This window comes from Etheostoma spectabile, chromosome 18 (genome assembly GCF_008692095.1).
Source record: "Etheostoma spectabile isolate EspeVRDwgs_2016 chromosome 18, UIUC_Espe_1.0, whole genome shotgun sequence".
NCBI classification, from domain to species: Eukaryota; Metazoa; Chordata; class Actinopteri; order Perciformes; family Percidae; genus Etheostoma; species Etheostoma spectabile.
In genome coordinates, this window is record NC_045750.1 from 16,143,006 (window position 1) to 16,158,561 (window position 15,556).

At 43.2% G+C, this 15,556-nt stretch overlaps 1 protein-coding gene across 1 annotated transcript; it reads right to left on the bottom strand.

Moving 5' to 3' along the window:
- Nucleotides 1-3,018: 3,018 nt before the first annotated feature.
- dll4 (delta-like 4 (Drosophila)) lies at nt 3,019-12,097 on the bottom strand. The gene is made up of 11 exons (XM_032542312.1): nt 11,645-12,097; nt 11,219-11,479; nt 10,771-10,828; nt 9,860-10,123; nt 7,789-7,849; nt 6,340-6,470; nt 5,949-6,118; nt 5,623-5,842; nt 4,415-5,153; nt 3,985-4,093; nt 3,019-3,497 (listed from the first exon to the last, which is right to left on the bottom strand). The coding sequence occupies exons 1-11, from the start codon at nt 11,696-11,698 to the stop codon at nt 3,492-3,494; spliced, it is 2,073 nt and encodes a 690-aa protein (XP_032398203.1). The 5' UTR covers nt 11,699-12,097; the 3' UTR covers nt 3,019-3,491.
- Nucleotides 12,098-15,556: the final 3,459 nt, after the last annotated feature.

A 15,556-nucleotide genomic window follows, 5' to 3' on the forward strand; every position in this document is an offset into this window, starting at 1 on the left:
GTGTGTGTGTGTGTGTGTATCTTACTGACACCTAGTGTTAATTAACGAGACAGCTACAAGTGCAGGACAGGGCTAGGTTAAATAGCACTGGGCAACAGCATCGTAATGTGTCAGTATGACGTGTCCACGCATGCATGTACAAAAACATGCATGGTCAGGAGCCAAATATGGCTTTAGATGAAGTGACAAAGATTCGCAGCTAAGGAAACCAGAGATAAAGGAGCAGTTTTGCACTCCTGATTGTGATCGAGCATCACCGTTTTTCAAACAAACGAGACGCATGAGGCCCCTTCCACATTCCCCGTGAAGAGATAGATTTGAATTTCAAAACTGCTTCCTGATTCTCCATTCATGACATCAGTGTCACACATTTTCCCCTCTTCCCTCTTCAGAATAAATAGTCGCTGATTAGCGTGTGTTTGTCTGCGTTCCTCACATGTTTTGAGGTTGTTTCCTGAAAACTCAAGTGCAGATTGAAGAAACCGATGCGTGAGAAAAGCAGTTGGACCGCGCCGGCATGTTCTGCATTTTTTTGAATCAGGGAGGAAACAGGAACTGATGTCACCGGGTCACAAACAGGATGCTGTGATTATAACACAATGAAAATGCCTGGCCATGCTATGGAGACCCAGAGGCCAAAGAGCAAAGCTCTAGCATGTGTTTGCCACTGCGATCAAGTGTGAAGAGGGTGTGTGTCCTCTTATAGGTGTGATGATGGTGGGAAGAAACTCAAAGCACTATCAGGCTGGGTCAGGTAACCGATGAGGGGCACAAGCATGAGGGGCTTTAACCAGATGATTAATCGTCGCGATAACATGTATGTTTTTCTTGAGCCAGGCCGGAAGCACCCTTTTCCAAACTATTTTTTTTTTTTTACCCAACACACACAAGCCCTTAGATGAGGATGCCTAGGTCAACAGGCTAACAGGATGTGTGTGAGGGAAAAGCCATCCAATGCTCTGCCGAGTGTTGATTGCTGATGATTAGAGGGTGTTGACTGTCACAGGATTTCTGTTAATTGGAAGCAGGAGAGGTTTGCATTTGATAATGCGGATGGCACATTTCCTAAAATGGATTTTCTGACACACTCCAACATATTAGTGATAGCTGTTTGACGTAAAAGAACGGCGGTATATAGTATAGAATTAAGGAGAGACTGTGAAACAACAGCATTTTCCAAAAGGCAGGAAGGTCATATGGCAGTAAGACTGAGCAGATGGCTGTGATAAGTCCCATCATTTTTCTAAAAATCTTTTCACTTATTTGAATTCATAGCACTTCCACTGTCTTCCATTTGGCTTCCCCTCCCCTCTGGTGCTAGGCCCTCTCCCTAGCTTTGTTTGCAGGAGTGGGTGGTACAGAACCGGGCATTGAAATATCGCTCTCAACCCTGAAGGGAAGGGAAGGCAGGCAGTTGGGGAGCTCGAGTGTTTTTTTTATTTTTTATTTTTTTTTATGTGAGGAGGTCTGCTCACTCTGTCATGCACACGGGGCGAGAGGCCTGGCATATGCTGCTGTTTTTATGGCACCACAGACTCACTCCGTGCTCCCCCACGGCATCTGTTTGGCTGGTTGTGTGTGTGTGTGTGTGTGTGTGTGTGTGGTGTGTTGTGTGGTGTGTGTGTGTGTGTGTGTGTGTGTGTGTGGGTGTGTTTGTGTTTTGTGTGTGTGTGTGTGTGTGTTGGTTGTTGTGTTGTGTGTGTGTGTGTGTTGTGGTGTGTTTGTGTGTGTGTGTGTGTGTGTGGTGCAGACGCGTTGTGTGCGAGCATTATGGGGTGTGGGGGCTTCCCCTTTGCTCTGCGCCTGGCTTTGTTTCCCCATTTCCAGCTTGGGGGGGTATCCGTGGAAACGGATTTGAATTTCAAGCCAATTTAGGACCAAAAAAAAAAAAAAGGCCGAAGGGTGGGTGAGTGGGGGGGGGGGGGGGGGGTTGGGGGGGGGAGAGCCAAAGGCGTTTCCAGGAATTACTCGAAGATTCTAACAGTCAGGGGGGCTTTCTGTTTCTACCTAATGTCCAAAGCAGTAAACGTGATGTATGAATGCAGGAGAGCAGCTGGATTTCATATTTATGGTAGTTTAGGAGGTCTTGCTGAGCAATATTGGTATGAATTGATCACAGGATGACATTTTTCTTTTTTTTCCCCCTGGATAAAAAAAAGAAATAATAAAAACAAGACACTTTTGATCATCATTTGTACTTAATTTCATTATTTAAAAACATCTCAAAAATAATTTTCCTTTTCCATTTACTGACATCAAATTAAAAACCGTTTTCAAGGAAGTTTTATTCTTCAGAAGTTTGGTCCTTATAAATATGCATTATATACAAAATAATATTACGAAATAATATTATAAAACATATAAAGAGCAGTGTGTCATATTTAAATTAAACTCTGGAAATAATCATTTAAAAAAATTACATTATTGGTTCTGTATTTTTTGAAATGTATTATAGGCAGGCAGTGGTGTGACAGTCTTTTCTCCTAGTTTTGAGTCTCTTTAGTTTTCTTAGTTGGATTGCATAAAAAAAAAAAAACACTTTTCTATGCAAACTTTTTCTTTCTCTTGGATCTTGCTGGCACAGCACTGACTCTTGCGCTCCTGTGGTTTTCTCTTCAAATCCCTGTTGATTAAAAAGTATTTTCCTTGATTTGTTTTTTTTTTTTGTAGTGCAAATGATCCAAGACCAGACAAGGGCACAAATTTAGCATTCAAACCCCCTCTTTTAAGGCTTCTAGTGAATTTGGACTGCATACATTCTTCACCGTTGCATGGAAAAGTCCAACCAGTCATTTTCACGTGATTGACAGTTGAAGATTAGTTTCAGACATTCATAACTCTCTGTGTTTGTTAGGTTGGATTGCGACAGCGGGTGAGTTCACTCGTCTCGACCCGGAGTCTTGCATAGCAGGCGAAGCTGGCAGGAGGGAGTGTGTGTGTGTGTGTGTGTGTGTGTGTGTGTGGGTGGTGTGTGTGTGTGGGGGGGGGGGGGGATTTGAAGGGTCAAATCTTAGGCACCTTTTTTTTTCTTCTAATGATTGGTTGGCTGTCAAAGTCATCATGATTATCGCAAAAGGCCAGATACGAGCGTCAGAGATCCGCCTTCACCTCCATCTACTGTCCAGGATGGCCGAGATTATAAATTCCTATTTTTTACCGATGCTCCGTCAGTCTCCACACCGTGTCACGTTGTCTGTTCGCCAGTCCGTGTAACCGTTGTCACAACTGAGAGATGTCCTTCACTGTACATGTTTTGAATACAAACACTCGGTCGACATAAAGTTTCTCAGTTCTGTTCTGTCTTGTTTTTTTGTTTTGTTTTGAAGAGCAGAGCTTTCTGCCCTCTTCAGTTCTCAAGTGTTCCAGAGCAGCAGTGGACATCTAAAACAATCTCCAGTCTCTTCTGAGCATTTGTAAACAATCCAGAATATTTTTTATTCGGCCTCGATTGTGTCGTTTTCCTCTTTCCCCTCGCCTTCAGACCCCTCAGTTTATACCTGTATGGGGGAGGGAAAAAAAAGGAGAGGAAAATCTTTTTATTAAAAATACAAGAAAAGAAAAGTTTTAAAACTCTTATAGGTCATATGCTCTGATATCACCATTTCATTTTCCTTGGACATGAATATTTTTAATAATTCCACAAAATGCCACAGCAGTAAAACATAGCACCTCTGAGACCAAGCAGAGCCAAACATGTGTGAGGAATCAGTATATGTTCGGACTTTAGGTCATGACATGGCCAAGATAAAGAACAGCCGGTGTAATTTACGAAACTAATAATGCGATTGATTAGGCTCCCCCCCCCCCCCGCTTATACCCAGAATTCAGTCTTTCTACCAATAGTTATTCCCCTGTCATAAATGTTGGTGCATGGTAAGGGATGGCGCACTCGGGATGACATGATGATGCATCCAGGTGGAGGATCTGCGGAAATGCTGATGAAGATGTGATTTTTTTTTTTTTTTTTTTATAATTTTGGCTTACCTCAGTTGCTATGACGCACTCCCTCCTTTCCTCTGCTATAACAAATACCGACTGGTACATAGAGTCTCTCGAGGAACATATCGTTGATATCCTACACTCTGGCTTTTCCCTGCAAACACAAATCACACTTTGTGTTAACACAAACTAGAAGCACATGGCCGAGCTATGCATCAGGGCGTGCGCATATACAGTGTTGCAACAGAAAGCAAGCATCAAACATTTATATAAACTTTGTGTAAATGGAGAACAATGTGTTTGCAAGTTGGAAAATAACAGTTGGGGTTCAAACAACTGATAGGCAGCCCAGCAGGGCTCCAAACATACACCACTACATGAACACTATAAATAAAAGCAAATGTTCTTATACAACGACACATATTATCATATTTCCCCATTATAGTACAAGCATTGTGAATATGGTTCTTCTTACCTGTACATTTTACTCAAGGGCATTTTGTCTTCTAAACATTTGTCATAAATAAGACTTTTATCCTCTTGTGACTTTTCATCCTTGAACTCCTTCGATTTAGAGTTGTAAGAGTCCAAGATATAGTTTTTATGGATAAAGTTTGATTTCTCCGAATCGCAGTCCACCTCCAGGCTCATTTTCTGGTTAGTGTTTTTCAGCTGGGACTCTGGGATCAGGTTGTCCTTCTGCACGTTGGACAAGTTGTTCATAGTCTCCGTGTCTCCCCGGTCTCTCCGGGCCTGCCTGTGGATGTGCCTGAAAGCCAGGCACACCATACACAGCAGCACCAGCAGCGCCACCAGCCCCACAGCCAGGGAAACGGCCGCCCACTGGAAGCCGTCCTGAATCTCTCCGTTGGTCACGGGAGAGGTGACGGCGGCGAAGAACTCGCAGCGCGGCCCGGTGAAGCCTGACGGGCAGATGCATGTCGCCGGAGGTTTGCCTGGCCCACCACCCCCAGTGCAAACGCCCCCGTTGAGGCATGGGCGAAGGGAACACTCATCTAGGATTCTGTCGCAGTTGCGTCCCCCGTAGCCCGCGGGACAGGTGCAGGTGTAGTCGTTGATCCGGTCTTGGCAGGTGCCTCCATTGAGGCAGGGGTTACCGGCACACTCGTTGATGTTAATTTCACAGCGCTGGCCGGTAAATCCTGCACGGCAGCTACACACGCGCATGCCACCGTGGATCAGACACAGACCACCTACACGAGAGAGGAGGACGGTTAGCGTCAACAAATGCAGAGTTTCCAAATGAGACAAACAAAATGACATGGCATTGCGACATCAGAAAGAACTTGGTCTCCAGAAACCTTCCCACGAGGCCCATTAAGTTCACACATCTCCATCACATCCACAGTGTGACACCAGCAATGTGTATTGTTCTCCCAACACAGAGCAATCCCAGAACCCTCCATGTTTACAAGAAGACAGAAATCGAGCTGTGCTGGATATTTGTCCCCTTTCATCAACAACCGCAGCGAGCTGTGGCGACATTTACAAGCTGCTGCTCTCGGCCGCAGAGTGTTTACATGGAAGACAATAGACACCAAGTTCCCACCAATTCCTGTTGTTCCACACTGCTTCCAGTTGCAGGAATTTGAAGGGTGGGGGGGAGAGAAAGAGCGAGGGGAAGTTCAGAAAGGGGGGCAAAAAAGGGGAGGAAGACTGTACCATTAGCGCAGGGAAGCGACGTGCACTTGTCCACCCTCTTCTCGCAGTTGAGTCCGGTGTAGCCGCGGGGACACTCGCACATGTAGCTGCGGCCATTGTCCTTCTCCCAGCATTTGCCGCTGTGGAAACACGGGGAGTCAGCGCAGGTCAGCAGGCTGTGCTCGCAGTGGGAGCCCTCAAAACCTTGGGGACACGTGCACATGTAGCCACTGTCCAAATTCTAGGGAGAAATTGCATGAAGGAAAAGTTAGGCAGACCGTTGAAAAGGAGCGGAATTAAGCTCCCAAAAAAAAAAAAAAAATGTAATGTATCGGTTTCCAACTTACTGTGCATATGCCTCCATTCCTGCAGGGGTTGCTGTCACACTCCTGCATCTCCAGCTCACAGTTGACCCCTGTGAAACCTGGCAGACATGTACACGTATAGCTGCCCTGTCCTGTGTTCATACAGGTGGCGCCATTCACACAGGGATGGTGATGGGTGCAGAAGTTCAGGTCTGGGGGAGAGAAGAGTGTTTGTTTACAAGGAGACCAGAGGGAAGAAAAAAAAAAAGGAGCTATCTACCCCGGATATGCACAAAGCTATGAATGGAACACTTCAAGAGGAAACCTAATTTACTAATGCTTTCAAGTTCATTCAAATGAAAACAGTGTACAAGTAATATGAGAACATCTCCTAAAAAGGGACAGCAGCAGTGGTGTATGTGGTCTGGTGTACCTTGGTCACATAATAGGCCTCCCCAGCCCTCCTGACAGTTACACTGCCATGGCAGCTGGCAGGTACCGTGCTTACAGGCCGGGTACTTCTTACACTCGTCACAGAAGGTACCCTGCCAGCCATCTCTGCATCTGCAAAACGACAAAATATGTTCCTTGATTAGTTGCTTATTTATCCGATTGTATACTGTATAATTGCCATGAATAACATATCTGAATGTGGCGCTTAAAAACATCAATTTCACATTCTATTTAAACGTACAAACTGTCGACTTTAGATGAAATGAGAGCTATGCTTTATAGCCCCTTCATGGATTAGCTAGTGATTACATAAGAAAGCAATCATCAATCATGCAACCGGACATTAATAGCTGCTTCACAGTTGGATACAGTCATTTAACGCTCATATAAATTCATCACAATAAAATGATAAATGAAGTGTTTTTTTTTTTCCCCTTCCAGAAGGCCTGATATATGTCAGTGCAAAGGGAAACATGCATCTGGTGACTATGATTTCCTCAACCTCATTACACATCAGTTATATCACATAAGACCCATTGTGTTTTGTATAACCATGCAAATAATAAAAGCATGTAGTTACTGCATTCACATATTTTGTAATGTAGACACATTACAAAATATGTGAATGCAGTAACTACATGCTAAATACAGGCAAACAGTCATAAAAAGGTATGTGCAGTATACTTAGGATAAAGAGTTAAAATACTAATAACACAAAAGGTGAAATATGGCTTTCAAGATTTTTGGCAGCCAGCCAACAGTCCACATTATTTTTTTTTCTGGTTTCCCATGAATATCAGTTTCTCAGCACTGTGCACAGCAACATTGTCAAACCATGAGATTATGGGACTTAACATGCACTTTCAACATTTTTTGCTGAGTGAGCGTGCAGCTTTACAGTGTTAGGTGTCTAAAGGATTTAACCTGAATGTGGGTCAGTTTTAGCGGTGGGAATGATGGATTTGTGTCTAAAAAAAAAGAGGGCAAAATAGGATTCAGGGGGAACTTCTCACAGTGAGTGTGTGTGTGTGTGTGTGTGTGTGTGTGTGTGTGTGTGTGTGTGTGTGTGTGTGTGTGTGTGTGAATTATCCTTTCTGGTGAGTGAGACATGGTAGTAACAAGAAAGGAACATGGGAAGCAGAGAAGTCAGTGAATGATGCAGAGAAAAGATGGAGGGGAAAACTTATATTTCGTTGATTTAGTGAGCTTAACCTCCCTTCATGAGATGCTGTGTGACTATTATCCCGCTATGATTTCTTCTACATAAACATCATTTGCAGGAGACTGAGTTGCTGATGATGATGATATGACCACCAACTTGAAAATGGATTTTTAGAGAAACCCAACCACGTGGATGTAACTCATATGTGTCCCTTCCTACACAGCGGCACAACACTTATTTCAACACTTCCCAATTATTAATACTTACACACACTCTCCAGGTTTGGAGCAGTTTCCATTCCTCTCGCTGCAGCCCTCCAGACAGATGGCTAAAGCAAGGAGAAAAACACAGACATACAGTAAGTCTCATGCTCTCTTTTGTTTTTTTTACTAATGCTTCCGCCTGGTTATTTCAGCATAATCATGCATGGTGACAAATTTGAAATATTAAGTTTCACAACTTTCAAAAATAAAAGGTAAGCAGGCAGCATGTTGGTCTAATACTTAAACCTAACCATGTATGCTAGGTTCTAGAAGTAAAATAAAAGTGTAGGATCCCCTCACACTCCGTGCCAAGGCTACAGAGCCCTCATTTTCTTCAAATAGCCAACTGTGATCCTACTTGTTGAAGTGAGGCCTCAAACCGGTCTCAACTTCCCTTAGAAGCTGTCATTTGATCTAAACCTGTCCGCCACACCCCCCGCTGCCTCGGGGGAATCGGTTGAGGGTTTTGTTTGTCCCGTTTTAAGTGTACCCCGGTCTTCATGACACTGATTCGCAGGACAACATATCAGGCGACTGGCGGTAAGCGGCCGGTTTAGTCCAGAACAGATGCTTGCTCTCAATAGCGGACAGCTGTCACTATTGTTGTTTGTGGTCTGCCAGAACCATATTTGCAGCTGCTACTACCGCGCGCCCAACAATGGAAGGGGACTCGCCATCCACGGCGCGTGGCGGATAATAATGCCGCGATTAACCTTGGCGCGTGCAGCCGCCTGAGCTCCTCCTATCAATGCCCGCGCACCCCTTCCCAGTCTGTGGATTATGTTACCGGACACGCGCGCGGTACAATACTTTATGAAGGTTAAAAAAGAAGTGGAAAAAACCGAACTGGCTGTAAATGCCTTTTAGACCTAACTGTAACAAAACGCCAGGTAAATGCACACCTGTGTAAACTAATTGGAATATTGACCAGCTACGGATACCGTTAAGCTAGGAAGTGAGCCTCAGCTGTGCTCGTTAGCCATTTGTTTCCGGTTTAATTAGCTTGATTTTGACCTTTACTGCTGCTTATCTTAAATGTACAATGTGTGCTTTGTTGTTCTTCAAAACGGAAAAAAAGTGTTTAGGCCCAAATGACCATGGTTGTTTAAGTTGATATATGGGAGTGTGAGAGAGAGTGAGGCAAAATGATAGTGTCTGAAAGATGCCTAATCTGTCTTTCTAATGTATATTTTCTGTAGTCACCGACGATTGATGTGTCTGTAATTGCAACACGTGAGCCCATCTGGTTAGAATTTGGCGCCACAGTCAAAATAGCACATGCCATTTTCTCTTTCACCACCAAGTGACATGGATGACAGATCCGCTGTCACCCATGTGGCCACATATCCAGCACATGGTAACTATTACTCTCACAGTGCCTCCTTCCAATTCTACTCTTTGATTAATTTGTTTTGGTAAAGAGGGCCCTTGGTATTGTGGAGCCAAATGGCACCGGGCCTCCTCCTAGGCCTATTCAACGATGTCCAAAACATGGGAGTGTTGGTCTGTGATTTGGCCAAGTGGGTTAGCACAAGTATAATGTGCCTGTTGTCATGTTAAGCCTGTCTGTCCCTCAACCCATATTCAGTGAGTGTTCACAAACCCACAACCAATTACACATCAGAATTATACGATCGCAAATTATATGAGACTGAAAATGCGTTCTGCACCAAAATTGCCTGTCGGACATGCCAGATATCATCACGTCATGTCTTGCTATAGCACTCAACATTTTGTGGCCTTAATGATGAGGACCTATAACTACAAAATCTGTAACTTGTGTATTCTCACAAATAATTTTTTTTCTCTCTAGGACCTACATACATCGTGAGGAAGTCTTGCAGAAGTAACAACTCTTTTTAAGGTAAGGACTGTCTACCCAATCCTAAAAAAGTGTTCTTATCATACCGAGCTCCACAGCTAGAGTCCACTCTCTATAAGTCATTGGCAAACATCAGGACGACCCTCTCGTGTCAAAGGAAAACACACCAACGCTGAACAACCAAACTCCAGTGTCAACTACAATGGAGAAGGAGGTTGCCGATATGTGTGAATAGGCTATGTAGATTGCTTACGTTCTTCGCAGTATTTCCCCTTCCAGCCAGGCAGACAGGATAACTGCCCATCACGGTTGCAGGTGTAGTGGCCGAATCGGTCGTCCCTGGGCGCACATTTTTTGGAACAACTTTCTCCATAGTAACTTTCGTTGCAGATGAACCGGTAAGCATATCTCAGCTCAGTCTGCTTTTCAGTCTGCGTATCCTGAGACCAATCAGTTCCTACACCCAGCTGTCTTTGGATGGCCATAAAGCTAATCAAATGCTCCGGGTTGTTCGTATCTGAAAGAGATAAAAAAAAAAGAGAAGGAAGTCAGAATTAATGTGGGATAGCTAAGCATTTTTTATGTCCTGGGATGATTGGGGTTTATGTCTACATCATAAATAGCTTGTGGGTTCAAAAGTCATCCACTTTCACTTTAATAATCTGCCCAGTACCAAGCTGCATCCCTTATCAAATCCCATACAGCTTAGATGAAAGATAAACTCAGGTTGAAATTTCCTCTTTCTTTCTGTCAGCAAAAACATTCCCAGGCCCAGTCCCCTCTTCCAAAGGGCGGAACAGAGTAAGGTGTAAAATACAGGAAGATGTAGTCAGGGTTTTTTGGCAGGCACTGTGTATTCTCACCAAAGCCCACAGCTCTTTCCCACGACAAAAATAAACCAGAGGAAGTTCAATTGTATTGGGTACAAGAATGAAAAAGGTGTTCTGAAGTTCATAACAAAGAAGTGAATAGGCATGAAAATGTGTGAAATTATGAACAATTAACAGGAGGGAAATTTGGAGCGACTGAGCTGTATTTAATAGCCTACATTTCTCTTTTTTTTTTTTTTGCATGTATTTGTGCAAAATGGTAAACTAGCTGGAGAGCCACATGTGTTAAATGTACTGACAGAGCTCCCTCCTGTGGTAAACACGTCGTACTTACCTACAGGTAGATTTCCATAAGGTGAATGCCAGGCTTCAATTATTAATGAAAATGACCCCTAAGGAGAAAAACATGCAGTTCATTAATATCCACTGTACTCTTTTTTTCTCCCTTTATTTTTACAGATATGCTAATTTAGGGCAGAAAGCTTATATATTTTTTTCTTTTTTCTATTCTGTTTCATAGACTGTTGGTACAAACGAGCTATTTGAATTTCATTTTAATATGTGTAACAATTATCATTGCATGGCCTTCTGGATTTTGAAATGAACGACGTCCTAGCAGTCCAATCAGTTTGTCGACATGAGTATTACCTAAAGATATGGATTAGATGAGCTGACCAATAACCGGTGCGCTCCCAAAATGCATAGCAGTTACCTGAAACAACATAATAGCGGGTGGCTGTAATAAAATACATAAAGTGGATGCACTGCTCCACTGCTCTTACCGGCCATCCAAAGGTGAAGGGGATCTGAATCGGTCTAGGTAAAGTGCCACTGGCCTTGGCGCTGAAAGAGTTTGTCCCCAGCACTGCTGTCATTGTACTTCCAAAGATGCAGTCACCTGGCGAGACCACAGCCTGATAGTTCTTCAAGCAAATTCTGAAATAAGTCCTGCAGTTGGGTTTGCACGCGTTTCCGTTTGCCAGCAAACCTTTGTGATTTTTAAATTCGTGGAGATCAAGCTCAAAAACACCGGATCCAAATACCTAAAAGAGAAGGAAATATGATTTAAGAAAACGTCGTTGCGGTTACAAAGCCTAGGCTATAGTATATTCTTTAAAAAAAAAAAAAAATGGAACAAGTGGCTCTTCATCTGTTTAAAGCCGAGAGGTCTCAGGACCACCGGGGAGATGTGTTATCCTCCTTCATACCTGTGATATCAACGTGGTGCTGAATGCGATGGTAAAGGTGAACCAGGCTGCCATCCTTCTCGCTTCTCCTATGCAGCCGCGTCACCAGCCAATAAAGCAGTAAAACCTTCCTATTCCAAAGTATTTACACCAAAGGTTAAAACAAATGAGGTGGGGAAAATCTCGTATAAATCCTTCTTCGCTCCCAGGGAGTTCTCCTGTAGCTCCTTGTTGGTGTGCGTCAGAAGCGTCCAGAGAAAGCGTTTCAAAGTTATCCAAAGGTGAGGGAAGACCAATATCCACAGCCGTGCTTCTCTCTGTCACCAGGCGTCCCCTTCTTGCATCGTACTGTACTCCACGACGGTCACTCCGCTGCGTGCGCGCGGCTCGGAGAGCTTGTTTTGGTGCTGGACTTGGTGCGTCAGTGCGCCACGGATGTTCACCACTCGTCTTATTACTCGTGAATGAACCGTAGCGCGTCTCCTCCCGGATAAATAGACTTGCACCGCGCTGCTCATTACATAAACTGCCAATCACTCCACTGACACCGCCCACTCTACATATTCAACCCCCTTCCCTTCCAGCCCAACAACAATTATCCAGATTTAATACCCACTGGCACCGTGCTCACTGACCACCATGGATACTGGGCGATTATTAACAAGCCGTAACATCTGTTGACTTATTTTTAGCGCACAATGCGCCCGGACGCACATTTACACATTATGGACAGTGGGTGAGGACAATAAAGGAGAGCCGAAACTTACGAGGATAGAAAGCAGGAATTCAATTACGTCCTCACTCCTCGCAACCCTTTGCCCTTGGTTCCACTCAATTGCACAACTAATTTGGCTTCACCACGGAGTTGGAGCCGTTCTGCGCACTATTTCCTCAGGCTCTTCACTCTCTGTGGGGTCAAACGTGTCTCCCTCAGGCCGTATCATAATGAAACTAGAAATGCGATTAATAGAAAAATCTCCCCAGAACGTTGACGTTTAATTTCACTTTTTATTACTGTTTCCTTTTTTTTTTTTTTGCATTTAGAGGCAAAACAGAACCATAGTCTATATCAGATACACTGTGTAGAGCAGATGTCCTAATACATCTACCCAATATATTATGTATATATACAGTCTAAACCTCTTAATCTACAAAATGTGTATTTTTTAACTTTAATATGACATCCTTAACACTCATTCCGTTTCCTTTTACGCACGGATACAAAGACCTACATTCTGTCCCAACTCACATTTTTCTCTGACATGTTATTTTGCCTGTGTTTCATCTTGTTGGTGGCGTGTGCTCCTTCATGCCCACCCATGCGTTTTACGGTTTAAAATGCAGCGTGCCTCCTATTGTTGCGTCGCGTGTCCCTTTCTCGCCCTCATGCGGGTACAATGTGCGGGACACCGGAGACATAACTATTCAGCTGTATGCAAATGAGCTCTCTCTCTCTCTCTCTCTCTCTCTCTCTCTCTCTCTCTCTCTCTCTCTCTCTCTCTCTCTCACACGCACACACGCACGCACACTCAATCACCTGGATCCGTAAAATTGGTTTATTCTTCCCCTTGGCCTTTAACAGCTAATGGGAATGACACGGGGCCCACGCGCAGCGAGGTTCCCGGAATTGAGATAAAAGATTTCATTTGATGGCCTGAAATTGAGAGTGAAGACTAATAAACTGACAATTGCTCCCTCTCTGAATCAGTTGGCCACAATAAAACATTACTTTACACACCCGCACACACACTCAAGTATTGTAGGATGCTATTAAGGCTACTACAAAACACAAACTATTTAATCAAATAATATATAACTATCGAAATAGATGTCCATATAAACAAACGAAATGACATACATGCTGAGTTGTATGAATATTTAATCGTTTGTCCTCAGTGTGTTTTTCCCCTTTCTACATGGCTTGTTTTTGATAGTATCGGCGATTGTAGTTGTTATTTGATCGCCCGTGTCTCTCTCGTTTACCATCTGGTGGGAGACTGGCAGCCCCGGCACACCGTTTTTCTGTCGTCTGTTCATGGAGGGGAGAAGCCAATTTCCTCCAACCTGTTCATCTAAATTCTGTTTGGCATCAGTTGTGCGTTTGTGGAAAAAAAGACCTACTGTCATCCCGTAATAACATGCAACATGATGTGTTATTTCCCATGTTGTAGAAACTGGAAACACCATGCAACCACACGATTTGTCCACAATTATGTCACATGAAGAGAATGCAGTCAGCTTCTGTGAAATACGTTAATAAGGTCACCGAAGACATTGTCATGTACCAAAACATGGGACATTACTGTGATCTTTATTAGGGATATAAATTGTGCAATTGTGCATCAAATATTTTATGTTAATAAGACTTAAGAAGTACTTTACATAGATATGAAAACCTATAATTGTTCCCATTGCTATTGTGCCATTTATTATTTTGTGGCTTGAATTTGGATAGCTATATGTTGGGATTAGAATCTGTTAAAATCAAGTTCATAAATAATTTTAATTCAAACAGACATGCATCACTCTTCCTTGTGGTATGGATTATTTATGAATTAATAAGTGATTTGATGCCTAGAAAATTGATCTAAGAATGATTCTTTCTAAAGAAAATAGCTGTAGCACTTTTTGCGTCGGTGAACTCCACACAATCACTGACTGTTTGTTTTCTCATGGTAGCCATGCTGTGCTGAGAGTGAAACTGGAACGCATCTATATGTGTTCAGTGTTTATGTAAGGCCGCCATAGTGGACTGGTTGAATGCTTGTCATATTGACACACCTGTTGTGTTGCCAATGGGTCCGCAGAGACACAATGGCATTGCATGGCTGTATGCCATGCAGCGCCTCTCTGTGTCTATATGCCCTTGGCTGCTGATTCTGTTACTTGTTGACTTTACAATGTTGATGGTTCTTTGCGATTTAATGAAATGAAATCTCAGAATGAACACAGAATCTGTGGGTGTTGGTCTGGTTTTGATACTCTTCATGGAATAAGGGAACTCATTGGCGCGTTGTGTCTTTGCCAATGAGCCAACATCATCATCTGTACTTCTCCTGTTTGTTTTGGTGGCCTGGATGGGTGAATTGAGTTGTGATTGCAGGTTTGACCCTCATTATTGCATCACCTGTCGTGCCAATAATGTTTTCTAATGGCCAATATTATCTTATCTCCTTTTATAGCCATATGTCTCCAGTCCAGCTACCCGCTAAACTGTAATAAAAAAGGATGCCAAATGCAGTTTATAGTTGGCTTAACAGGTGAGCAGAGCTGATAACACTAAACTCTCGTCACTATGAAAAGTAGTGAATTATATGCGAGCCGTATGTTCTTTTCCACACAGCTGAAGCGAACCATACACTGTGGCTATACTTCACCATAATGCTGTCAATGTCAGATGGTCTCTGCTTGTTCAAGACACACATCTCACATATTGATTTACCTTAACAGCCTGTTCCTTCTTAAAGAACTATTCTTTTTGTCAAAAATAAATAGAAATGGTTTAGAGGTAGTTGAGACTTGTTTAATAGAGTGGAAAAAATCCTAAGAAAGAAAACTTAAAATTACAGTTTATGGAGTTTAAACATGCCGTGTGATGTCTGCAGGCAGAGCTTCAGGGAGAGCTTAGCTGCTGTCAACAAATGCTTTCTGTGGTTTTATTTTTAACATGCCTCGCTGAAAAAGCATTGTATTATTACACGCTTATGCAATGCCATGCAGCAACTGGAGCCTACGAGAAACCAACTGCTCTCATACCAAGGCTATTTGGACCCATTCACTAAACCACAACCAGGGACCATGCATATATTACATTGTTGCAACAAAGCACTTTGCTTTCCAGCAACACCACAGGGTCTGACTGACCATAGTTTTGGTCATACTCAAGTCTTCATCCATTGATGTTTGCATGTGTGTGTGTGTGTGTGTGTGTGT